Here is a 25,328-nt window from a genome sequence, read left to right as displayed (position 1 = left end):
GGTAAGTTATTGTTCATCATTCCTTTGACTAGTAAATTATGCCAACATATAGAAAATTAAAGACCTACCATCAAATCCCTCTAAATAGCAAGCTTTTGTTACAACTTAAATATAACTAGATAAAAAGATACGGTTTCATCCTTGGAAAATGTCTGACACAGGGACACCTACAGAAACATAAAGTAGTTTGGTAGTTATTTAGGTGTTGAGGGAGAAGGAAGGAGGCAGAGGGGAGAGAGAAGGGTGACAAATAGATAGTACAGTGAGAAAGAAGGATGACTGACAGATGGTACAGTTTCTTCTTGAAGTGGTAGAAATAGTCTAAATTTTACAATTATGATAGTACACAATTCCATGAATAAACAAAAAACATCACTGAACTTTGGATGTCTCAATTACACACTTAAATGTGTAAGAGGAGAGAAGATTGTACACCAGAAAAAAAAATGAGATCTTGTTAGGTTCACAGGCTTCCATATGTATAAGAACACTGAAATACCCCATTAATTACTATTCATTCTTTTTTTGTTTTGTTTTGAGACAGGGTCTCACTGTGTAGCTTGAGCTGTCCCAGAAGTCACTACCCAGACCAGTCTGGCCTTGAACTCACAGAGATCTGCCTGCTTCTGCCTCCCAAATGCTAGGACTAAAGGCATGCACCACCACTGCCCCCCCTTCACTATTAATCTATAAACAATGAAGAAAGTAATTGTCCTCTTAGGTAGGAAGCAATGCCTATGAGAAAAGCCCTGCTTCCAAGCTGACCTCCATGACAATGATGCTAATTCACCAGCTTCCTGGTGGAAATGTCCACGAGCCCAGTGCGGGCAGCAGCTCAGTGCTGAGCCCAAGACCAAGGCTTGGAGAAACTTGCACATAGGTGACACGACTCTCAGAACTTAATTCTGACTGCCCAGAATCTAGAATCCCCATATAGAATATGTGCCAGGGGGCCGGGCCATCCAGAAATGACTGCTCGCTCACTCTCCGGCCATTCCCCCAGATAAAGCCTCTTCCTTGAGTGACGGCGGTTCACATGCCAAAGTACAGCACATCATCTTTTACATGCCTTCCCAGATGCTCACCAGCTCCTTTCCTCACTGTCACACTCCCAGGCCCTGACCATGTCTAAGTCAGCCCCAAGAGCCTGCGAAAGCAAGTATAGAGTAATTGTCAGGCCTACAGGAGTCCAAGCCAGAGAGGGCCTGGGGTCAGGAGAGTATATCTGAGCTAGAGAGAGCTGGCTTTGAAAGGCACCCCAGTGCAGTGGACCATCAGGGCCTTCAGATGAACCCCGAGGTCTTTGCTTTCCAAAAAGCAACACAACTAGGGGTGTTAGCATGTGCTTAAAGCGTGTAAGGCAGGCTCCATCTCCAACACCAGGGAGAGGGGGCCAGTCTGAGAAAGACACCCCTGTTTCCTACTATGAGAAAAATATCAACCTTTCCATGTGGAAAATCATATTAAGAAAAAAAGAAATTCTTTAGCAATTTCCTTTTATGAAAACATTCCCTTAAATAGCTTAGTTAAAAAAAAAAAAATCAATGTTTTGTAAACCTGACTCCAGCACTGCTAAGATGCTCCAACCCCATGGCTCGGTGTTCCGTAAAAGCCTGAACTCTAATGTGAAGGAGCTTTGTAATCAGTTTGTAATGAGCTCCAAGTCACTGACAACCATTAGGGATTCCCATTAACACACAGTAGAAATGGAACGCATACTCCAAGGCGATTTAACAGAAGTTCAAGGTCCATGCTGTACAGTTCTTAGTCTAGATCCAGGGTGTTTACAAACATTCTTACAGGACAAGCCACAAAGAAAGAAAGATATTGTCACTTTAATACTTAGTATGAAATATTTAAATGAATCTAGCCATGCATTTACACAGCCAGTCCAATACACATACTCATTCCAAATCCCTCCTGCAAAAAAGTACAAATAAAACTGTATTATCAGGGAACCAGCTGGACTTCCCCTAAGGATAAAAACCAGCCCTGATACAGACATGTATTGAGGCCTCATTGCTCTTAAATGTTCACCTCCTGTTTGTTTTCTATTGCTATAAGTACATGAGCACAGCAACTTGGGGGCAAAGGGTTTATTTCAGCTTACAGTGTTCAGGCAATCATGAAGGGAAGTCAGGACAGGAACCTGGAGGCAGGAACAGAAGCAGAGGCCATGGAGGAGTGCTGCTTATCAGCTTGCTCATCAGCCTGCTTCCTTATACACCACCTTACCCAGGGATGGACGCCACTAACCACAGTGAGATGGGCTCACCTACATTAATCATTAATAATAAAAAAATGCCCTCCACAAACATGTCTACAGATTCATCTAACGAAGGCATTTTCTCAATTGAGGTTCCCTCTTCCCAGATGACCTTTGTGTCAAGTTTACAAAACAACTAAACAGCACACTTCCTGTGGAAACTAGGGATTGGGGGGGGGTCCCTATTTTATTGTCACTGTTTCAAACCTTCACAAAGAGATACCAAATTGGTGGAACTAAGCAAAAATACCTTTTGAAAAGCACCAAAGCTTATTTTAAAAGAGAGAGGAAGAAAGAAGAAAAGAAAGTGATGCTCCAATCATAGCTCCTCGCATAATATTTAATATTTTTTTTAAAAAATGAACCTTCGTGGTTTCACAAAGAAATCAATAGAAATATCAGCGATATGGAGACAGGAAAGAATATGGCCAATGCTGGGCTCCAGATGGCTCTTCATGCATTCAGAGTAACACAGCCATCATTGCAACCTACACAGCTGCTCTCCCTCTCTCCTTCACCTTCACCTTCCTTCTCTAGCCCCAGGAACTACTAATGCATCCTGAAATACATTAGTATTCAATGAAATACATTGAGATAACCAAATCTCTCTTTTGGTTATTTCACACAAATCAGTTCATACAAAATAACGCTTTTCATGACTTGTTCTTTCATTTAACACCTTTAAGGTTCTTCCATGTTGTGACATTTTATAGCTAGATAATATTCCATTGTGTGGCTCTTCACACTTTATAGACTCACCTGAATGAATGTGTGCATGTTTTCTCCACTATAAGTCATGCTGCTTATGAACATCTGTGTACCTGTATGTGTGAGGACTTCTGCTTTCACATGTGTTTGCCTAGCTTTGAAATTGCTGGGTCTTACGGTAACTTTATGTTAATGCTTTTGGAGGCATGCCGAAGCAGTAGTCCCATTTTTCATTCCTATTGGCCTTGTATGAAGCTCCAATTTATCCAAGGCTAAAGGATAAATTTATCCAATTTATCCAATTTTTCCAGCATTTGTTTTCCATCTTTTTACTTTAATTACAATCACTCAAGTTTGTAAAAACACAATGTTCTGTTTGTAAGTTCTACAGCTCAAAACAAGCCTACTTATTCAGGAATGAAGACTCAGATATCCTAAGCTTTTTACATTTGTTCAAAGGTTATTCCTGAAGCATAAAATAAAGCCACAAATCTAACACTCCCTTAATAAAACAAAAAACACCATCTCCACATATGTGCATTGTTATTCTTTCCCAAATTCTATCAAGAAATAGAAATGAGCACCAGCCAGACCTTACTGCCAGTATGGCATTACCGAGGTATTGTAATACTTGAACATCCAACAATAAAGTTTTAGCCAAAGATTTCAAAAACAAAGAAAGAAAAGAAAAGAAAGAACACTAGATTGCACCTCAGTAATCTGTGCTTAAATCCAGGCCTGAGTAGATCACAAAACTATCCCCGGAAACCATCCACAGACATGAAGCTGGTCAAAGCCCAAAAGTTTAATGACTTTTCAAAGTGTGTTGACACCGAGCTGAGAACCAACCTTTGCACAGCAGCAGGAATCTGCTTGCTGGTCAGATGCGTGGGTTCAATTTTTAGCTTTCCCATTTAGTAGCATGAGCATAGTACAACATTTCACATCTCTCCACTCCAGTTTCCTGATCTGGAGGTAACGACCTGCTGCTCAGTGACACCCTGGAGAGACCCTGCTAAGGCACTTAACACGGTGGCCAGCAGACAGACACTAAAACGCTGCCTTCATTCATCTTTCCGCTGACTCTGGACAAGGTTTCCTAGCAAATAAGACCCTTAGCAAACGCAGTGGGTCACTGGGAAATGAACTGAAGTCCCTGTGGCCTGTGGGATTCCCTTATAAAGCGCTTCCCCAAAGACATTCTGCAAACTACTCAGGAGAGTTATGACAAAGAGAACCATCAGTGCGGTTACACGAAGGCTATGGAGATTCTTGGAAGGCAGTGCAGGGATGGGAGGCCACCTTCACTTTCATCGAGGCCATTAGAATAACTTCACCTCGGCTCACAGATGGGCTGGGCACAGCACTGCAAAGGAGAGGAAGACAGCAGCTGTGTTCACATGGCCCACTGGGTTCCGGGTGTGGACCTCTGGGCTCAGGGTGCCTGCAGGAGGCAGACAAGCGAAGTGCCAGGGGAAGCAAGTGGACCGAGGGTCGGCCGGGTGATGGAAAAGCCATCCCCTGGATGTGAGCACTGAGCTTCACCCGGCTGCCTGTTCTCCTACCTGATCTGGTTGTCGCAGAATTTGTTGAGAGGAGATTGGTTGAGGTAAATTATGCGGGCCGGTGCCTCTAGCTGGTCTCCAACAGACGTGGCCCGGGACATCTCATCCTCTGCCTTCTTGTAGCCCGCAGAAGAACGAACGGGTCCTGCAGAGACGAGGCGCGGGGAAGAAAACAAAACACAAAGAAGTCAGCCTCCAGGCCCGAGGCTGCGAGCGCGCTGCAGGCGGGGACCAGCCTCCAAGGATGCTCTGGAGAGACTGGGGCTGCCTATGTACCTTGGCTCCCCTTGGAGACTAGCCTGTAGCCACAGCCGCCGCCGCAGCGGCAGGCCCCGCCCCACCCTGCCGGGCCCTGGACCTGAGAGTCCCCACCCCTCTGTGACTTGAGATGCCCCACCCCGGACCTGTCAGAAGGCTCCACCCCCTGAGGCCCCGCTCCGCCTGGGACCAGTGAGGCCCCGCCCCTCTTCGGAAGCCCTACCTCAACCTGGGCTTGTGAAGGAGGTTTCCCGGCTTCTCTAAGCAATGCTATCCTGTCCTACCCGACCCCAACGCTCCAGGGCTTCTTGGCGGCCCAGAGCGCACGCCGGGATGGAGCTGGCCACGCCTGTAGTTTTCGGTACTGCCGTCAGCCAGGTTGGCCGAGGGGCGATAGCAGGAGGGCCGCTCTAGACTGCCTCAGACTGGAGAGGAGGCCAAGGGAGTCAGCGTCAAAGCCAGAAGACATCCACCTAGAGGCCACGCCTTGTCCCAGGGATTGCACTCAGGAGCTGGGTTTTCTGGGCTTCTTTGATGATGCTTAGGCATAGTGAGACACACAGCCCTAGGGAGATGCCCTCAGCACCATGCAGGAGCTGGTAGCACCTCTGCGCTGTGGAATCAGGGTCCCTCGCCAAGTGGGCACAGCTTGCTCTCCCCCACACACACCCCCAACCCCCGCGATCTTGCAGGGCTCTGCTGCTGGTGTCCAAAAGCAGCTCAGATCACTTCAGAGGAGCAACTTCGCCATCTCCAGCTCTGGTCCAGCGCGCGCTCCCGCGAGCTTCCCCACCTCCCAGTTCTATGAAATTGATAGAAAGCCCTGTCTCAAAGGTTCTGAGTGAGCTAAACTCCCCAGGACTTTTCTGGAGGTGTATGCTAAAGGATATACACACTGCACACCCAAACACACACACACACACACTCCAACTCCAACACAGCATTCCCTCTGCAAAGAGGCCTCCCACCTTGAGAAATAACCTTTAGGGAGAATCAAAGCTCACAGAAAAACAAAAGCCCTGCATTTGGAACCTTGTTTTCCTTAAAGATTCATCCAACTAATATATCATCCTCTCTAAAAAGGTATTATATTGTACATCATTTACCAAACTTGCATCTTAGATCAGAATAAACTCCCCACTTGCTAGCTACAGAGAAACCTGTCGCTGACACGGAGAACATCTGAAAACTCACATTCTGTGAAATCATCTTGTTCACTTGGCTGTAATGGTTACAATCCCTAATTCAAGGAAAAGGAAACTGAAAAGTCGAGCATCCAGAGAAGCCACACTCTGCGGACTGGTGAAGAATGATTAAGCCTGGAGCAGGCTGAAGTCTGGAGCCCAGGGCAGGTTGAGTCTTCAGTGCTCACACCTGTATCATGGTCACAAGACAAACAGACCATTTCCTGCTACTTCTTGAATGGGCGTACCACACCAAGGCTATTTCTTTCTGTAGGGGTAACCCCTCATCTCTTTCCCTTTCACCAGACAGTTTTATGGTTTACTCTAGCCAGTAGACACTGTAAAGACCTCTCATTACAGAGACAGAGCAGCAGGAAACAAGGGTCTGCTTCCATATTGGCTACCCCATCAGCTCTGCTTCCTGGATTTCGATCAAAGGAAAGGCAGCCTTTAGTTTGGTTTTAGGTTTGTTTTGTTGTTTATTTTCTTCTCTCAGCAGGCTAGGAATAGAGCCTGGGGCCTCGAGTGGGCTCTGCCACTGAACCACATCCCCAACTCAGGCTGCATTTTAAAGCACTCAGTACTTGCAGACAGATGGAGAGTCCTTTTGTGACTAGTCTGTATAAAATAGGTTTCTCTCTCTCTCTCTCTCTCTCTCTCTCTCTCTCTCTCTCTCTCTCTCTCATTTCTCTCTCTCTCTCTCTCTCTCTCTCTCTGCCATCAACCCCTTTTGTTTTCTACCTCAGCATTCATTACCATCACCTGGTATTATTTCTTTGTAGTGTGTGTGTGTGTGTGTGTGTGTGTGTGTGTGTGTGTGTGTTTTCTATATCCAACAGCCCAAGTTCCAGGACACCAGGGATCTGTTTTGACTACTAGAGTTACCTGAATGAAACTCCCAGAGTCCCACAGCCTGACACAGAACGGGGCCCCATAAAGGATGCCTTTGAACTTCCCAGATAGAGCTACGGTGACAGGCACAGAAGACCTGCCACTGGCTTGGATCAAACAGTTCACTGCCAGGACCACGCTCACTTAGTGGTTCTCCACTCCTCCAGGCATCACACCCGTGAAACCCATATCACCAAGGGAGCTCCCGCCATTCCCTACTTTGCAGACCACATCCTCCCAGATTCTGCATGATGCCACTTTGTGAGTGATGCTCATAAGCAGCCATGCCTGAAAAATCCATTGTTAGATACTGCAGGCATCCAAACTAGGAGGTCTCGCCTCTTGTTCTCAGACATACCGAGTAGTTTCAGGAATCAAGTGGCAATCCACAGCATTACAGCTGCCGAGCACTGAATGACTGTTTATAACCAAGTAACTAAGAGTAGGACTGAAGGTGTTAAGGGAGCTCAGAGGTCACACAGTAACTTGTGTTTTGGGTAGAGACGTGGTTGGAAGCTATAAGAGCCTTATGGGTATGGATTTTGTTAGGAAAAAGAAGAGCATTGTGGATAAGGACAATGAAAGCCCAATTAAGTGACTGTATTGGGGGCCAACTGAAAAGTAAATCCGTACTGAAGGTTTAAACTTCTTTTCTTTTCTAAGTGCAGAAAAGAAGCTTAGGAAATAATAGGCCCTGTGGGCAGACTACACATGACATGCTCGCTCTAGAAGACCCAGCTTTGACCTGAGCTTCATCTGAAGCCACAGAAGATGTCTAAGCAAGAAAGATGAGCATCCAGCAGTGCCAGGCAAACTAGCAGGAGACAAGGGAACGGCTATACAGAGATCAGCTTGCAATCCAGATGAAGTCTGGTAAATGCATGGGCTGAGTGGAGAATGAAAGAAAACTTAGACCTGAAAAACATCTCAGAAGGAAACTGTGTGACTGTTTTTTTGAGAGGGAAACTGGTTGTGTGGGAGAGAATTAGATACCTGAGGTTTAAAGCAGACTAGGAAAAAAGCATCACACACAAATAATAGAGTGATGGCCAGCCGTTAAGGGCACATATATTCTTAGAGAGGATTTGAGTTCCATTTCTAGCACCCATGTTAGGTTGCTCAAAACTGCCTGTAAATCCAGTCCCAGGGAACCTGACACCTCTGGCCTATGTGGACACTTGCGAGCATATCACACACACATAATTAAAAATAATAAAAGAATGGAAACAATAGTTTGCCCAAATGTTTAAATTCCGATAGCTACTATGAGAGGTGAAAGATTATTAGCACAAATAAGTAGTAACAAAGCAAGACTGACGTCATAGCTCCCAAGTTTTAGCATGCAACAACACTCATCTTCCTATACTGGGAAGCCAAACTGGGAGATTTTATTCTATGAAGAAATAGTTAACAGTCCCCCACTGCCAAAATCCAGATAAATTTATTTTAATGCCATGACCTCATCTTGACCTACCCTTGAACTGGAAGGTGTATTTTCAAAATAACACAAATCTGTTTTGCCTAAGGAAGATACTGTGCCATATATAGCAGAGCACATTATGATAAAGGTTTCAAATTTGGACTCCTGAGACAAACCCAGAGTTAATGCATTTTGCAAATACCACAGCACAATAGCCAAGCATATGCTTATAACTCCCCCAAATAAGCAAGCACAGTGTCAGCAGATAGATGGGTCAATAGATACCTGGTAGATGAGAAAGAAACCAAAGTAAAGGGAAAGGATTCAGAGAACAAGGCTAGGTGAGTGGACAAGTGCCTCGCAGAAAGCAGAGGACAGTTGATGGACAAGGCTTTGAGGGAACTTATCTTGCCTAACCCTAGTTGTAAGTTTATGATGGGTGAATACAAACTAAACCTAATGGATTAGATACCTCTTGAAGACACCTAGCTGGCCATGGTACCATGGACTTCTTCCTTGTCCTGATGAATCAGCAAGCATGGGAAGCAGAAAGGATGGTCTCTGCCTGTGGGCACACACTCTGCAGGATGAAGGCTTCTTACACCCACTAAGGGGACCAGGAAGCAGAGAAAACATTTCCTTTGCAATAAATATGAAGCAGCTGAAGGAGAGCCAGAGTCCCCTACTCCAATCCCACCGTGTTGAGGTCTTTGGTATACATGAGCCATGCCCTGATCATTCTATCAGTTATTCATAACCAGATGTACTGACTAACACACAAGAGAACCTATGTTACCCCATAAAACAGGAGAGCAAGAAAGGTGAACCAGGAAGAGCAAACTGCTGCTCACTTTATAGTTCACCCTGAAGCGCTATGATTCCAGACGCCTCAGACACAGGTTTCACGAGATCAGCAGATCTCAATCTTCCTAACACTGGGACTCTTTAATACAGTTCCTCATGTTGTGGTGACCCCCAACCATAAAATGATTTCACTGCCACTCCATAACTGTAATGTTGCTAATGTTATAAATTATAACGTAAGTATCTTATCTGAGGAATATCTGATGTGTGAACCCCCTGTGAAAGGGTTGTTGGACACCCCCCCCCCAAAGGAGCTATGACTGACAGGTTGAGTACAGCTGCATTAGACGCTGGCCACTCGGATTAAAGAGACACTAGGCCCCAAGAAGAAAATATCCATTGGCAATATTCCGGCTGCTGGGTTGAACGAACCTTGAAGTGGTTGGAAGGTAACTGAGAGATGGTAGGCAGTATCTGACTGAGCAATTATGGGTAAGGCAATGGTGAAGAGTAGGAATGGGGCAGAGGAGAGCTGACTAGGTACTGCGGCCACACGAGTGACTGCAAACACAGAGAGCACCAGATGGACAGGGATGCCCACCTAGCTGCTGTGGACTCCAGCAACCTCTGCCTGCCACCTCTCTCTTCTCTTGGCTCTGGATCTCTCTCCGTCTCTTTTTCCCATGCCAGTGGGAGGGGGCATCCATATGGCCTTGCATTCACCTTATGGAATCAAACAAGTGCCCTAGCGTTTCACTCATGCTCAACGTGTGGGTGATAGCAAGAACATGCAGCTCGGTGGGCAGGAAGCAGGACAATAGACCTCTCCCTGAGATGTAAGCAGGTACAGGTGAGGAGGCCAGCTCAGTTCTAGTCATCCTAGAAATAAGCTGCATGGAACTCATGCTTTAACATAATGGAAATTCCTAGTAAGCTTTACCATTTCTTCCTGATACAAACTGGAATAGTATATATCTTGTAATGTTTATTATTTTATTATTTAATATTTGTATGGTATATGTAAGTAAACATTAGCATAATAAGCTAATCCAGGCAGTTTGGGGCTTTTAAGTAAGGAATTAAATACGAAATGAAAGTTACTGTAGCTAAATTATTACAGCTTTTCATTGATTTAAGGAACATAAGAGGAGAAAACCCCTTATGACTTACCTAGCTAATTCATCTCTCTGGCAAAGTTTTACCATCTCAGAGTACAGATATAGAGAAAGAAGCAATCTGGTCCTCCTATGTCAAACTGTCTTAAAATAGCCTGTAACTAGCTCTGAGAGTCTGATGGAGATGAGAAGAATAGAAGCAAAATCAGACCTGGCATGGGCAGTAAAGAATTCATCTGGGCATAGCACAGTCTCACACTCCTATCGTCCAAAAGACCCAGGGAAGACAAGTTTAAAGCCAGCCTACACACCAAAAAAAGATAACAAAAAAGGTATTTATCTGGTATTCATCTGGTATTTATCTGGGATCCTGAAGGGAGTATTTGTTTTTGTGCTTTTTTTGGTTTTTATTTTTGTTATTGTTCAAGACAGGGTTTCTCTGTGTAGCCTTGGCTGTCCTGGGCTCACTTTGTAGACCAGACTGGCCTCAAACTTGCAGAGATCCACCTGCCTCTGCCTCCTTGAGTGCTGAGATCAAAGGCTAGCATCACCGTGCCTGTCACCCGAAGGGTGGATTTGAAACCCTTGGAACTTCCGGAGTGATGGGAACATAGGAGCCTTTATTATTATTATTATTATTATTATTATTATTATTAATTCACAGTGAGAACTTTCATCCACGGTCTAGTTTCTGTTAAGAAGATGGCTGAAGGTGGGCCTCTAACTAGTTTTAGATGTACAACTGGGCATGCAGCCGATGCCAACCATGTGAGGTCCATCAGCACAACATCCCAACCTTCAGGCCACCTGGAGCTTGAGTTCTGTCCTGCAGTGATTCCAACATAGAGAAACCAAAAGAGCAAAGCAAGACAACAGCCACTCAAGACAACAGACAATATCAAAGCTCAGGCTAAGGACCCAGGCTGGTGATTCACATTAACGTGCAGACGAGGTAACATATTAAACTTCGGGCCTGGGGTCCTCCCACACCGTACCCTACTACCTCTAAATTTGGATGGTCCAGAGTTAGCCCTTCTAATGAAACTTATTACAAGTAGTATGTTCCCGAGTTCTCTGAAGGGCTTAATGAGAACTTTTAATTTACATGCAGTTGATCAGAGTTGCTGGGGTCTCTGGGGAGTGCAGGTAGTGTTGCCTGTGTCCTCGTCCTGCGACACTGACTTAATTTTGGCCACTTAGTGTTATAGCTTTGAAGTCTGTATTCTTGTGTGTGGAGGTGATGTGTACAAAGGTGTGTATGTATGTGTGTGTGTATGTGTGTGTTATGTGCACACATGGAAGGTGTGCATGTGAGCACATAGGTGTGTAGGCTAGAGGTCAATGTCAGGTCTCTTCTTCACTCAGTCTCCACCTTATTTCTAAGACAGAGACTTTCATTGGACCCAAAGCTTATCATCCAATTAGGATGACTAGCCAATGAGCTCCAAAGGTGCTCCTGTCTCTGCCCCTGAGCTCTGACATGATAGAATCATACCTTGGCACCTGGCTCTTCTGTAGGAGCCAGCCGTCCAATCCCAGGTCCCGATTCCCATGCAGTAAGCCCTTTACCAGCTGAGCCATCTCCCAAGCTCCCTAGAGATTGTGAACTCTTGACTGACGGACCCAAAAGAGAACTTAACAATCACAAAACATCTTAGACCGTAGCAAAGGCAGGACTAAAAGCCAGACCTGCAGAAACTTGAGTCCTGATCTACTTAAATGTAGTCATGCTGCTTTGTGAGCCTAGCTAAGCAGCTGCCCAGAGAGCCCTGGCTTCCTCATCCACAAAATTGAAATTGATTATAGAAGTCAGAGGTTGACATTTGTTCTAAAAAGTGCTAGATGATAAATATTTTAAGCTTTGGGTCACATGTGGTTCCTCATATTCCTTCTCCTCCTCCAAAACCTTACTCCCATTCTTCTAACCACCCTCCCTCCTTTCGTAGCACAGACATCTTGAAAGTGTTTTCTTTGTTTATTTCTTCAGAGTCTCCCAAATGTCCTTCTATTAAAGGCTTGGTCACCAATAGTAGCATTATTGAAAGGTGCTTGAATGTAGAAGTGGGAAGGGATAACGAAAGAAGTTAGGTCATTGGAAGGCATGTGGGGACACAGGTCTCTCCCATCCTGTCTCTTCCTTCCACCCACAATGGGGTGAGCAGTTTCTTCCATCGTGGGCCCCTCCGGTGATGATCTGCCTTATTGCTGGACCAAAGTCAATAGGGCCAATTAAACATGAACTGAAATCTCTGAAAATTAAGTTCTCCCTTAGTTATTTACCTAGATATTTTGTCACAGCGTTGGAATGGGGACTGATACGACTCTTACTTCACAGATCAACTTTATCTTCAAGCCACAGTTTGCTAAGCACTTATATAAGCAGAATTCTTTCACAGCTAGATTCCATCTTGGCTTCACTTCCCAGAAATAACAGCTTAAATTTCTATTACTTACACTTTCTAGTAGAACAGGCTATTCGGACTTTTATAATGAGGAAAAGGAAGCTAATATATCTCTCTCACACTTGAAAAGTGTATGAGCGTGGGTCTTTCTGTGCCTCCAGGAATGCCTCCGCTCTAGGAAAGCAGTGCCATGGCTAATTACAGTGCTTTTTAATCAGAGGCATGCACATATACACACATGCTTGCATACACTCTCTCTCTCTCTCTCACACACACACACACACACTCACACACACAAACACACACCTCCTAAAAGTATCAAGCTTAGCCCCAGTGTCTACACATTCACTAAGCTGTTTCGAGACTCTTGAGAGCACAGGCACATCGGCAGCAGTTTTGGGTGCCAAGAAGAATCGGGCTGATTAGCTCTCCTAATCTAACAGACACAATGGAAATGCTGGGCAAATACAAAATGTGGTTATTTTCGCCTTGGCAGACACACTTCAGAGGCTTTTCAAGACCCCACTCTGCACAGACTGTGTCTCTCCAAATATAGCAGATGTGATCCACTCCTACTGAGAGCTCCAAAGCTCAGAGCACAAAGCGAGGATGACATTGATGGGTCAGGATTTCTTATTTATGTCAACACTCACTGGATTCTTTTCTCTTTCCAAGGGAATAAAGAAAATGCAGCAAAAGCTATAGGCTGTGGACTGTTGATGATTCAAAATTTTGTGGATGCTGGATTCATTCAGTTGTTGAGTCCCTCCTACGTGTGAGGCGTTTTGGTAGGTAGTGGGAGGGAAAGTACACAGCTGAAGGCATGGTTTTTTGTCAAATTGACACAAATGAGAGTCACTTAGGAAGAGGGAACCTTGATTCAGGAATTGCTCCCATAAGGCAGTCCTCTGAGCATTCTGAAGGCCATTTTTTTGACTGCTTGCTGAGGGAGGGCCCAGTCTACTATGGTTGGTGCCATTTTGAGGCAGGTGGACTTGGGCTATACAAGAAGTTAGTTAACTAAGCCAGGGAAGCAAGCAAGCAGCCTTCCTCCATGGCTCTTGCCTCTGGTCCTCCTTGAGTTCCTGCCCTGACTCCCCTCGGTGGTGGGCCATAGCTGGGATGTATTAAAGATAGATAGATGAGATAGATAGATAGATAGATAGATAGATAGATAGATAGATAGATAGATAGATAGCCTTTCCTGCTCATGTTGTTTTGGGTTATGGTGTTCATCACAGTAACAGAGACCCAGACTATGACGCTGACGTCTTGGTTTCAGTAAGTTCTGCAGTACAGACTGCTGTCCTCAAAACCCGTTCTGTGTCCTATACTAACTCAGCATGTAAATTAAGTGAAGATAAATGTGCTTTCCTGGAGATGCATTTCATAGATAAAACAAAACTTAAGAGGAAAAAAAAAATCTATGTTCCATTTACTCAATTCGGAGGATTCTTCATTCCAGGCAGGGTTGGCCAAGGATTAAATACTGACGTAGTAACTTCCTGTAACAATCCCCTCTGCTAGGAGAGGTGCTTCCCTGCTCCTGGGATCTCAAATCCGGGCTCCAGGCAGGGACATCAGCTTTAAAATACCACCGAGAAATTACCCACAGTGGATATAGGGAGCTGGGTTCAAGATACCATCACTGTTTTAAAGTCTACGAATGATCAAGCCATGATGGCATAGCACTTGAACAGCATCTACACCCATCTTCTCACTCACCACTACATAATGCACCATGTCCGACACATGGTATATATAAATAGACACTGGACTATGTGTCTTTATTAATTGCATGGCATTCACTGTTATTCTTTTTTAATTCTTTGTTTCTTAAAATTTATTCACTTTGTATCCCAGCTGTAGCCCCCTCCCTTGTCCCCGCCTAATCTGTCCTCTCTCCCTTTTCTCCTCCCATGCCCCTCTCCAAGTCCACTGATAGGGGAGATCCTCCTTCCCTTCCCTCTGACCCTAGCCTATCAGGTCTCATCAGGACTGGATGCACTGTTTTCCTCTGTGGCCTGGTAAGGCTGCCCTCCTCCAAGAGGGAAGTGATCAAAGAGCCAGCCACTGAGTTCATGTCAGAGACAAACCCTGATCTCATTACTAGGGTACCCACTTGGACACTGAGCTGCCACGGGCTACATCTGAGGGAGAGATAGAAAGACCTGAAGGGGACAGGAGCTCCACAAGGAGAGCAACAGAAGCAAAAAAAAAAAAAAAAAAAAAAAAAAAATCTGGGCCCAGGGGTCTTTTCTGGGACTGATGCTCCAACCAAGGACCATGCATGGATATCATCTAGACCCCCTGCACTGCTATTCTTAATATACATATTCTATCCAGCGTTGGCTGAACTTACAGATGTGGACCCTGCCAGGGAACCAACTCCAGTTTTTTATATTTTATCCCATGAGAAGAGCAAACGTCTTCCTGTCACTTATGCCCCTGCTTCAGCCTCCCTTCGCAGAAGCAGCCCTGGTACAACCCTATCTACAGGAATCCCTGCTCCAATATGCCCTCCTAACGCTGTGTTTCTCTAACACAGCGTTCACCACACAAGGCCTTTCTTTGCTCCTTTCTGTCTTCAACTTCTGAGGCATGCTCCAGGAGGCAGGGCTCATGCACATGACAGCCACATCTTAGCCGTGTGCCTCACCATGGGGCACAGAGGACATGCAGTAGACATGTAGTGTATATGGCCCAAATAAACACTGTCATCCTTAAGTGGGCATAGGGAGATGCAGCTCCTCAAATTCTATTGCAGCTACTCTGGCCACCTCTGCCTCCAAAGGCTATGTACAACAAAGAGCTAGTAAAATGGAAGTGTCTAGTTGCTCAGAGTTTATGCTACTGGGAGTGTTCATGTGAACACCTTTCAGTATGACTCGATGAAGGATGTTTTGGCTCCATACTCCTTTCAGCTTCTCTGGTGCCTCTCCTTTAGATGATAGCATGATAGCATGACAACGGAAGAGCAGGGAGAGGCATGTGGAGAAGAGCAAGGCTCCTTAGCAGAAATGCCTTCTGCCTCCTCTGCTCTACAGAATGGTGGCCTATTCTTCCTGCTTGGATTCATGTCTACAGCCTTTGCGTGGTCCTCTTGGCTTTATCAAAGGGTAGGAGTGTTCCCAAGTGGCCCTGCCCCACCCATGCAGACACAGCAGCATCTGTCGTCTCCTGGACGCCCTCATAGCCTTGTTAGAAGGTTCCTAGGCTTGCCTGTCAGCCCCTTAAACCACCTAGAAATAGTACCAGCAGGTGAGGAAAGCAAAACCAGCTGACCCTGACAGGCACCCTTAATTATCCCACACACCTCAGCTCTATGCTCGGAGAACTTTCCCCAGAGAAAGAAAGACGTGAAACACCTGTGTTGTTCTCTCCCTACCTCTCTCCTTCCACTTCTCCAAGACCAAAGTCAGAGGTGGCTTTTTGTGTACACACCTGATGCCATTCCTTAAGCAATGCCTAAAACTCCACTGAGGTGCCTCTCTCCCCAAAGCAGGAAATGCTGATGTCTGAACCCATCCAAGCACTGTGTACCTATGCTAAAGGGTTTGGGGTTCACAGGGGGTCAAATACAAAAGGTCCCTGTGCTTCTTGACATGGTTTTTCTTTCCCAGGGGAATGGAGGCTCTAAGTCACCTGAAAAGTAAACGAGGGAGGGTCTCTCTGTGCCTCATGTACAAGAGAAAGGCACGTTCATTTTCTTCAACTGTCATCCATAGCACCCCAGATTGTCATGTTGGCTCTCCTCTCTGGTCACAGGAGCCCAACATCTGCTTCCAACAGCAATTTTAATGAAAACTTCAAAGTTTGTAGTCAGATATTAGCAGGTCAATGGAGGCCCACTTACTCGCCTCTCTTCCCAGCATCCTGCCAAAATACACTTTCCCAGTATTCTGGCTTTTCCCGACTTTCTCCCTGACTTGACATTTTGTGTATCACATTTTCTTCTCAGACATAGAAGTGAGAATGCTTAAATATAGGAAAATCTGTTAAAGCAAAGGCATATGGAGCATCTGCCTTGCAACATCCTCAGCCCATTCAGTACTGCCAGACCAGTCATGTTTGCCATGTCACAGAGGGGTCATGTGAATTATTATTCTAAAAAGAACACTGGGAGTGGCAGCTTATACTTGTAACACCAGCACTGGACAGGTGGGGCAGGAGAAACTCTACAAGGCAAGGCTAGGGTATATAGTGAGTTTGAGGCCAGCCTGGGCTACATAGGGAGAAACTATCTCAGAAAGACAAAAACAACTATGTGTCTTTCACTGAGCCTCCTATTATTCCAAGCACTCTATATTTATTGACCCATCTAATCCCTATGACAGTAATATGCTCACTGTGGAGACAATTAACAATATGGCAATGGGTAATAATCAGCCAGCCAACATCCAATTTTCCTTATTTGTTATGTGTTTTTTGAGAGAGTATTTCTCTGTGTAGCCTTGGCTGTCTTGGACTTGCTTTGTAGATCAGGCTTGCCTCAAACTCACAGCACTCCACCTGCCTCTGCCTCCCAGAGTGCTAGGATTACAGGTGTGTGCCACCAAGCCTGGCTTATGAGAGTCATTTTTATGACTATTTCAAGGAATATCTTTTAAAATAATAATCAAATCTGTTATCAACTGAATCTTCTATCATTCTAAGTTTTTTTCTGAAAATAGAAGTTTATTCTTTAACTCAGTGCACTAAAGGGAAAGAAAAAGAGAACAAAATAAAAGGGGGGGGGGAATCCATAGGCTCACAGGCATCCAGTTTTAACTACCACTTCATTTTGGGCCCAGAAAGCCAGCACCAGTTGCTAGAGATTAACTGCCCTGGAATCAGGAACACACAGAATAAAACAGAATGATGGAATGTCAGGATGTGTAAAATATTGAAGACAAGAAGCTATTTATCCATTAGAAATTCTAGGCATCCTCTGTGTACAATACAGGAGTAATGGTTCTCCCTGGATACAGGAGGAAGGAAGCCTTGAATACTGGGGGTGGGAATATAAGTTTGCACAACTACTATGGAAATAGGTGTAGACATTCTCAAAACACTGAAAATAAAAATGCCATTCGATCCAGCCAAATCACCTCTGAAGAAATCAAGCTCAGCACGTAACAGAGATACCTGCATAGTGACAATCAGCACTGTTTGAGCCACAATCTCAAGGTTATAAAGCCAGCTAAGTGGTATCAATAGTGGGATGCATGAAGAGTGTGATGCACTTATATTTGAATGTACACACACGCACACACACTAAAGTGTTACTCTGCCACTGAGCCGGACAAAGTCATACCATCAGCAGGAAAGAGAACATCATGTTAAGGAAAACTAGCCATGTTAAGGGAAAAAAAAAACGCCAAGTTTGCTTTCTCTCATATGTGAAATCTGGAAAAAGAAAAGAAGACATGAAAGTGGAAAGACACTATTAGAATGTGGTGAGATGGGGCTTAAAGAGGGTAATGGCAGTCAGCATGATTAAAGTACATCAGATGTGATGTGCGTCACAGTGAAACCCATAATTTTGTACAATTAACATATACTCTTAAAGATCCAATTTTTTAAAAAAAAGCCATCTTCTCGTATTTACAGATCTTGTGATCTGGTATGGAAACATGTGAGGAGGAGAACTCAGGACACTGAACATTGAGTACTGCCCTCCACCTGGAAGTCTTCACCCTTGAGAGGGGTCATTGCTCTACCCTTTGACCATCATCCACTCTCACCAGTTAAGTGTGCTCCACTCTATTCTATAAGAAACTGCACGAAGTCCTCACAACTCCAACTCACACAAGTTCTTTCAACAGAGATCACAAAGACTAGGAAGCTGAGGGGAACCCGGAACTAGATACCACTCAGCTGTAGTTGGGCTTTCTTTGCCTTCATCATGGACAGGTAGGGACTGCCCTTTCTTGGACCATGGAGGTCCATCCCTTTGCTCTCACAGCTTTCCTGAGGACATGCACTAGTTCTCCGTAGAGTCCTGGCCTGTCAGCACTTGCCCTAAGCCCTTTTGAGCTACTTTCCTGTTATCAAGGTTAAATGGTGTGTGTATATGATCAGTAATTCTATTAATGTCCCATCTGCTTTATATGATCTACTGATTCAATCCATATCAGACACTACCATCTCTTTGGGTGAACAGTTTTGGGATTGGTTCTTGGAATTTTCATAATGAAATGAGTTATACTTATTATAATCTTAGGAGTGACCCTATTTGGTCTTGGAGCCTGTGTGTTTAACCCCTATATTAGTTCTAGCTCCTTGAATCAATGGTCAACTCACCCTCAGGTGGCCCTATAATGATCTAACTACAGAAATAGTGGGTCCCCTGGATTATCCTCTAGGACATAAAAATTGGCAAGAGTGGAGGAGACTCTAAACCCTTCTGTGCTCCTGCTTCAGCCATTAGTAGCCATAAGAACTGGACCCCATCTCCTACATGATTCTGGGGCCTCAACTCAAGGAGAATTGTAGGATATTAGCAAGCTATAGGTCACCAGGCATGGACCCTTTCTCTACCCAGCAGCTTGAAAAGCTGAAACTGAAGCCACAGGACTCTGCTTAGAGCTAAAAGCATGGTCAGTCATATCTCTGGTCTTGGTGGAGACATGACCCTCTGACCTACTTGGGAGATCTAATACATCACTATCTAAACTTGATAGGACTACTAACTGGAAAAAGGTTTTCTGACAAAGAACAAGAGGGGGGGAATTGTTCCCTCCTGGAAGTATTAGTGTAAACGGGCCTGTCACTCACCTAAGAAAGAACAGGTGTCTATTTCAGAGGCTTAGAAATAGTATAAGACTGCCTAAAATGTAGGTGTTCTTTTGTACCTTGTCACTCTTGCTCTCAAGAATGCTGTGCTTTATCTGTAATCAGTGCCACCATGTAAGTATCTTCTGTAGCAGGAAAGAGTATACACTAGATGAAGAAACCACTCACTCCTTTTTGGCTTTTAGCCACCTGTGTGTGTGCAAATCACCAGCGCTAGCCTTGCATGCAAAGCGGGGCGGCAAGGGGAAGAGTAAGAGTATTGGAATTCATTTACTTTCCTAAGCCTCATTCTTTATGAACATTACAAAGCATAAAAATGTTATTCAAATGCGTGGTCCTCTACGTATTATACAGAAATCCTTGCAAGTAGGGTTACTTTGTTTACACTTCATTTACATTTACCTGTATTATGTATATATGTGTGGTGCTGGAGATGGAACCCAAGGCCTTATATGTGCTAGGAAAGCCCTCTATCACTGAAGTGCACCTCAACCCTCAGATAGGACATGTGATACTATTTCAGTGGCTCTCGTTATAGTTAACCAGAAACATCCCGACAATCAGCATAGACACACAGAAACTCCAACATGACCCATGACGCTTTCTCATTATGATAACCTGCCAGTCATGACAGTCAGCTCTCTGTCACTATAACAAACACCTGAGAAATAAAACTATAAAACAAAAAGCTTGGGTTTTTTTCTGTTGTTGTTGTTTGGCTCACAGTTCTTGGCAGTTTCAGTCCAACCTCTGTCTTGGGCCTGTGACCAAATCCCCAGTACACAGTAGAGAGCTGTGGTAGAGACCAATTGCTTACCTCATAGCCAGGACACAAGACAGAAAAAGTCTGGGATCCCACAATGCCCTTTGACCTCAGTGAAAGATAGACTTCCAGTGTGGTCCAATCTCTTAAAGGCTCCATTCCCTCCTAATAGCACCAAAAAGGCTCACCAACCCTTTAGCACACAGACCTGTGAGGTGGCTCTAAATCCAAAGAATAGGCATAGCCTATGCAATTCAAGCCTACAGTAATACCATATTTTAAAAACACATAATTCAAATAGAAAAAATAAAAATAATTAATGATGCTGGTGGTGATGATGGTGCCAGTGGTGACAATTTCAACTTTTACCCCAAGAATAAGAGGACAAGGAGACTGGAGAGATGTCTCAGAGGTTAAGAGCACTGGTTGCTCTTCCAGAGGTCCTGAGTTCAATTCCCAGCAACCACATGGTGGCCCACACCATTTATAATGAGATCCTGTGCCCTCTTCTGACATGCAGGCAGAACAATGTATACATAATAAGTAAATTAAAATGTTAAAAAAAAAAAGAGGACAAGAAATTCACAAAAGTTGCTAGCCCTGAGCACTGAGTGCCATTCCCAGGCTCTTTAGTTCACAAACCACAGTCCATCTCGGGGTATTTTCCTATGCCAAAAGTTTTCCATCAAAGGCTTGAAGAAAGGATGTGGAGAAAGGGTGGCCATGATTGACAGAGCAGAACTTCTGTGCAAGGCACAGCAGAGAGATGATGGTTGATGACCCCGAGATTCAAAATGGCTACAGGAGAGGATTTCCAATGTCCTGAAGACAAAGGAATGGTAAATATTTGTGGCGATGAAATTCTAGCCAACCTGACCTGATTGATATACATGGTAAACATGGTGATAGAGTCTACATCCCATAAACATGTATGACTACAATGTGTTGATGAATTTATAGTGTGTGTGTGTGTGTGTGTGTGTGTGTGTGTTTCCACATACTGGATTTAGTTCCCACTAGATGGAATGGCTAAACTTCCTTAAAATGCAGGACTATCTTGTGTAATCCCTGACATGTACCATGTGCTGAAATTGAACAAACATACCACTTTTTTATTCTGTGTGGGAATAGAATGACCGATCTCAATAATAACTGCCATAAATTAGAAGTAATGCAGTGTTTATCTTTGCAGTATTACTTCCAAATGTTTTGTTTCATCTCCTAATCCCACATCTAATTGTCAGAGAATCCTAGCTATCCTGCACCTCCCAAACTGAGAAATAGGTTCTGAATCTGACCTCTACCCTCCTCATCTACCCTCACCTCGCATCATTCCAAATGTGGATGCTGCAGTAACCCCCCTTGCTCAGCCTCTTCTTGTTCTTACCCTGAAGAGTGATGGGCACACAGTAGTCAGAAGTATTTTCAAAATGTAAAACTAAGTCAATCGCCAAATCAGGTTGACTGCTTCCAAGGCACTTCTTTAAGCACTTCTCCCCTTTGGGAGAGCAAACTCCTCATTGTCTTTGTAAATTTTATGGTGGCATAACAAAACCTCAGATGAGTTCATTTATAATGGACAGAGATGTATCTGCCTGATAGTCTTGGAAGCTGAGAACTCCCTGGGCAAGAGTCTTTTTGCTATCTAACCCCTTACATAACATTCCATTATGTACGGGTCAATGACAGCAAGGAAGGGCATCAAACTCACCTATTATAAAGACCTTAGTCTCAGAACAGTGACACTTTCCTACAGTGACAGCATGAAGTCACTCACACGGGCTGGGCTTCTATAACCCATCACCTCCTGAAAGCCTATCTCTCCACACTGTTACATTGGTGATGGGGTTTCCAACACATACCTTGGGGGCTTCATTGAAACCATGTACTCCAACATAAAATGTCAGGTTCTACTCCAAATGCAAGGCTTTCTCTGCTATATCTCATTACATGTCTAAAGCATCCCTGCTCCTGCCTACAGTAACCTCAGCTGAAATTCCCTTCACCACTCTAGTTATTTATTATTTGGCTCTCTAAACCCAAAGCCAATCTCCTCAAATGGAATTCTTAAAAGGAACAGAATTTAACTACACGGCACATACAATTCATCTTCCACAGAGCCCTCGGCTAGGCGGCACGTAATTCAGCCTCTTCCATCCCTTTGTTAGGAAGATGTGCGTCTGTTGAATGGCTTGCTGCTGAGAGCTAAACACTCAGCCCTACAACCAATTTTCTGAATTCTATGGAAATGTCTGCACATCTGATATAGAGGCTGTTAACACAATCTCAGCACAGTGACTACCAGGTATGAGAAAACCAAGGGTAACTCCCAATTAGAACCCCAACTTATGCCTGAGGAAACCTAAGAATAAGTCTGATAACGTTAATGACTCCAGACACTGGCTGGCTCCTGAGCAGAACTGGACATGGCTAAGTTACACAAGTTACTTATTATAATTGCAAATTACAATGTGTAATTCTATAAGCAAGAAACTCAAAGAATCTATTAACTGAAATGGTTGTGGCTGTGAGGTGTAACATCATCAAGGCACCTGAGAGAGCTACCTTACTGCTTCAATTTACACAAGCCACATTGGCTAAAGTCATTTCTTGCAAGAATCCCACAGGATGCACACTGTTCATTCTACCATGGAATTCTTACATCTGGTCCACTGATGAGCCTGAATTTTGTGATTCCAATGGTGCAGGCCATCAATGCATCCATCATTCCTTCATTGCTGTGCTTCAGAATGCTTAGTTGCATCCCATGTTTTCCTTGCACAAAAATATCACTTGTATCACTAGGCAGCCAATGGACCTTTCTTTTCCTACTGTGAAAGCACAGTAAATCTTTAAAAATATATTTTGCATAAAATCTTGATCATAAAAGGTACTACATCACAAAAAATCTTCACCAGACTCACAAGTGGTAAAAAATGCAGAGGACAGGTGTCTGTGGAATGCTCCTCTCCTCACAAGGCTCAGTGCCACATTGCCAAAAGGAGGGTGGAAAGATTTTAATAGCTGAAGTTTGAGGAAAACTGGGCTGAAAGTGTCTTATAGGCACAAGAGGACTATTACACTCATAAACTCACAGCAGCTGTAGCTACCTGCACAAGACCCAAACAAGATCAAGCCAACAACATTCTAGCATGAATAAGAGAGTGGTACATAATTCTCACCCCTAGATGAGAACTATTGATGGTTTATGGTTGCTAGAGAAACAGAGATAATTTTCTTTAGGGGAATGGTCCCTGATGGGTTGACCATGCTCTAGCAGATGACCCCAAATCCATGCACATACAGACAGGACTATTTGTACTAAGTACCTTACCAAGGAGAGAGAGAGAGAGAGAACATGAAGTTGTAAAGGGGATATAGAAGTAGGGGAGATGGATCCGGAAGAAGTTGGAAGTAGGAAGATGGACATGGTGAAAGTCTTGAAGGAGATGGGGGTGAGGGGTGGTAGGCAGATATGTTTAAAACATTTCATAGAAGTATAAGTTTTTAAATAATTTTTAAAATTATTAAAGAAAAGCTTAAATAACACCTTCATTGGGGTCTTGATGCTTTTCCACAAGTTATTTTTATGCAGAATTTCCCTAAATGTTTAACTTATGAAAACTATATTTTAAAGCATAAGTCTTTCATGCTTAATTTAGTATCTATTTATCAAGCTGAAGAGCATATTGTTTTAAATATTAGTGCTTTCCTTGGAAATATATAAAGTCTAAAATAATATATAATATGTATCTTAAGTAAATACGTGTCTATAAATGCTCTTGTGGCCAGTAAATTTCTGTTAAGTACTCAACATAAGCACAATATCAATCTTTATTTGCACCCTTCTCAAGCATACCGCATTAACATATAGTTTACATAAATATAGCTACTTGTTCAGATAAGCCAACTGGAAGTTTGCAAGGAAAGAAAAGCACTTACATACATACACACATACATGCATGCATGGACCTCAAACTAGACTTCAAACTAAAATTAATCAGAAGAAATAAAGGAGAACCCTTCATTCAAATGAAGAGACCAACTACCCACCCATGAGAATGGCCAAGATCAAAAACTCAAGTGACAACACATGCTGGAGAGGTTGTGTAGAAAGGGGAACCCTTCTCCACTGCTGGTGGGAATGTAAACTTGTACAACCACTCTGGAAATCAATCTGGTGCTTTCTCAGACAACTAGAAATAGCGCTTCCCCAAGATCCAGCCATACCAGTCCTGGCATATATCCAAAAGAGGCTCAAGTACACAAAAAGGACATTTGCTCAACCATGTTTGTAGCAGCTTTATTTGTAATAGCCAGAAGCTGGAAACAGCCCAGATGCCCCTCAACTGAAGAATGGATGCAGAAACTGTGGTACATCTATACAATGGAGTATTACTCAGCAATGAAAAATAAGGAAATCATGAAATTTGCAGGTAAAGGGTGGGACCTGGAAAGGATCATCCTGAGTGAGTTGTCCCAAAAGCAAAAAGACACACACAGTATATACTCACTCATATAGACATACAACATAGGACAAACCCACTAAAACCTGTGCATCTAAAGAAACTAAGCACGAGAGAGTACCCTAACAAAATGCTCAATCCCCATCCTGAAAGGCAAAGAGGATGGACATCAGAAGAAGAAGAAAACAGGAAACAACCTAGGAACCTACCACAGAGGGCCTCTGAAAGCCTCTGCCCTACAGACTATCAAAGCAGATGCTGAGCCTCATGGTCAACTGTTGCGAAGAGTGAATGGAATTTTATGTAAGAAGTGGGAAATAGTAAGAGCTGGAGAGGACAGGAACTCCACAAGGAGAGCAACAGAACAAGAAAATTTGAACACAGGGAACTTCCCAGAGACTCATACTCCAACCAAGGACTATTCATGAAGATAACCTAGAACCCCTGCACAGATGTAGCCCATGACAGTTCAGTGTCCAAGTGGGTTACATAGTAATGGGAAGAGGGACTGCCTCTAACATAATCTGATTGGCCTGCTCTTTGATCACCTCCCCCTGAGGGGGGAGCAGCCTTACCAGGCCATAGTAGAGGACAATGCAGCCACTTTTGATGTGAACTGATAGACTAAGATCAGAAAAGAGAGGAGAACCTCCCCTATCAGTGGACTTGGGAGTGGCATGCATGCAGAAAGGGGAGGGAGGATGGGATC

General features: G+C 44.0%; 1 protein-coding gene across 4 annotated transcripts in view; it reads right to left on the bottom strand.

The window, feature by feature from the left end:
* The window catches only part of Atp8a2 (ATPase phospholipid transporting 8A2), a 512,095-nt gene that overhangs the window by 421,428 nt on the left and 65,339 nt on the right, over positions 1–25,328 (bottom strand). For 3 of the 4 annotated variants that reach the window (XM_060391096.1, XM_060391095.1, XM_060391093.1), the window contains exon 2: positions 4,540–4,684. In XM_060391096.1, the coding sequence (XP_060247079.1) occupies positions 4,540–4,640 (101 nt within the window). In that variant the 5' untranslated portion in view covers positions 4,641–4,684. Of the gene's footprint in view, positions 1–4,539; positions 4,685–4,815; positions 4,917–25,328 lie in introns of those variants that run through there. The other variant, XM_060391094.1, reaches the window with a different exon arrangement.

The sequence above is a fragment of the Meriones unguiculatus genome, chromosome 9 (genome assembly GCF_030254825.1).
Source record: "Meriones unguiculatus strain TT.TT164.6M chromosome 9, Bangor_MerUng_6.1, whole genome shotgun sequence".
NCBI classification, from domain to species: domain Eukaryota; kingdom Metazoa; phylum Chordata; class Mammalia; order Rodentia; family Muridae; genus Meriones; species Meriones unguiculatus.
The sequence above is the reverse complement of the archived record's forward strand: the minus strand, read 5'-3'. Positions and strand labels throughout refer to the sequence as shown.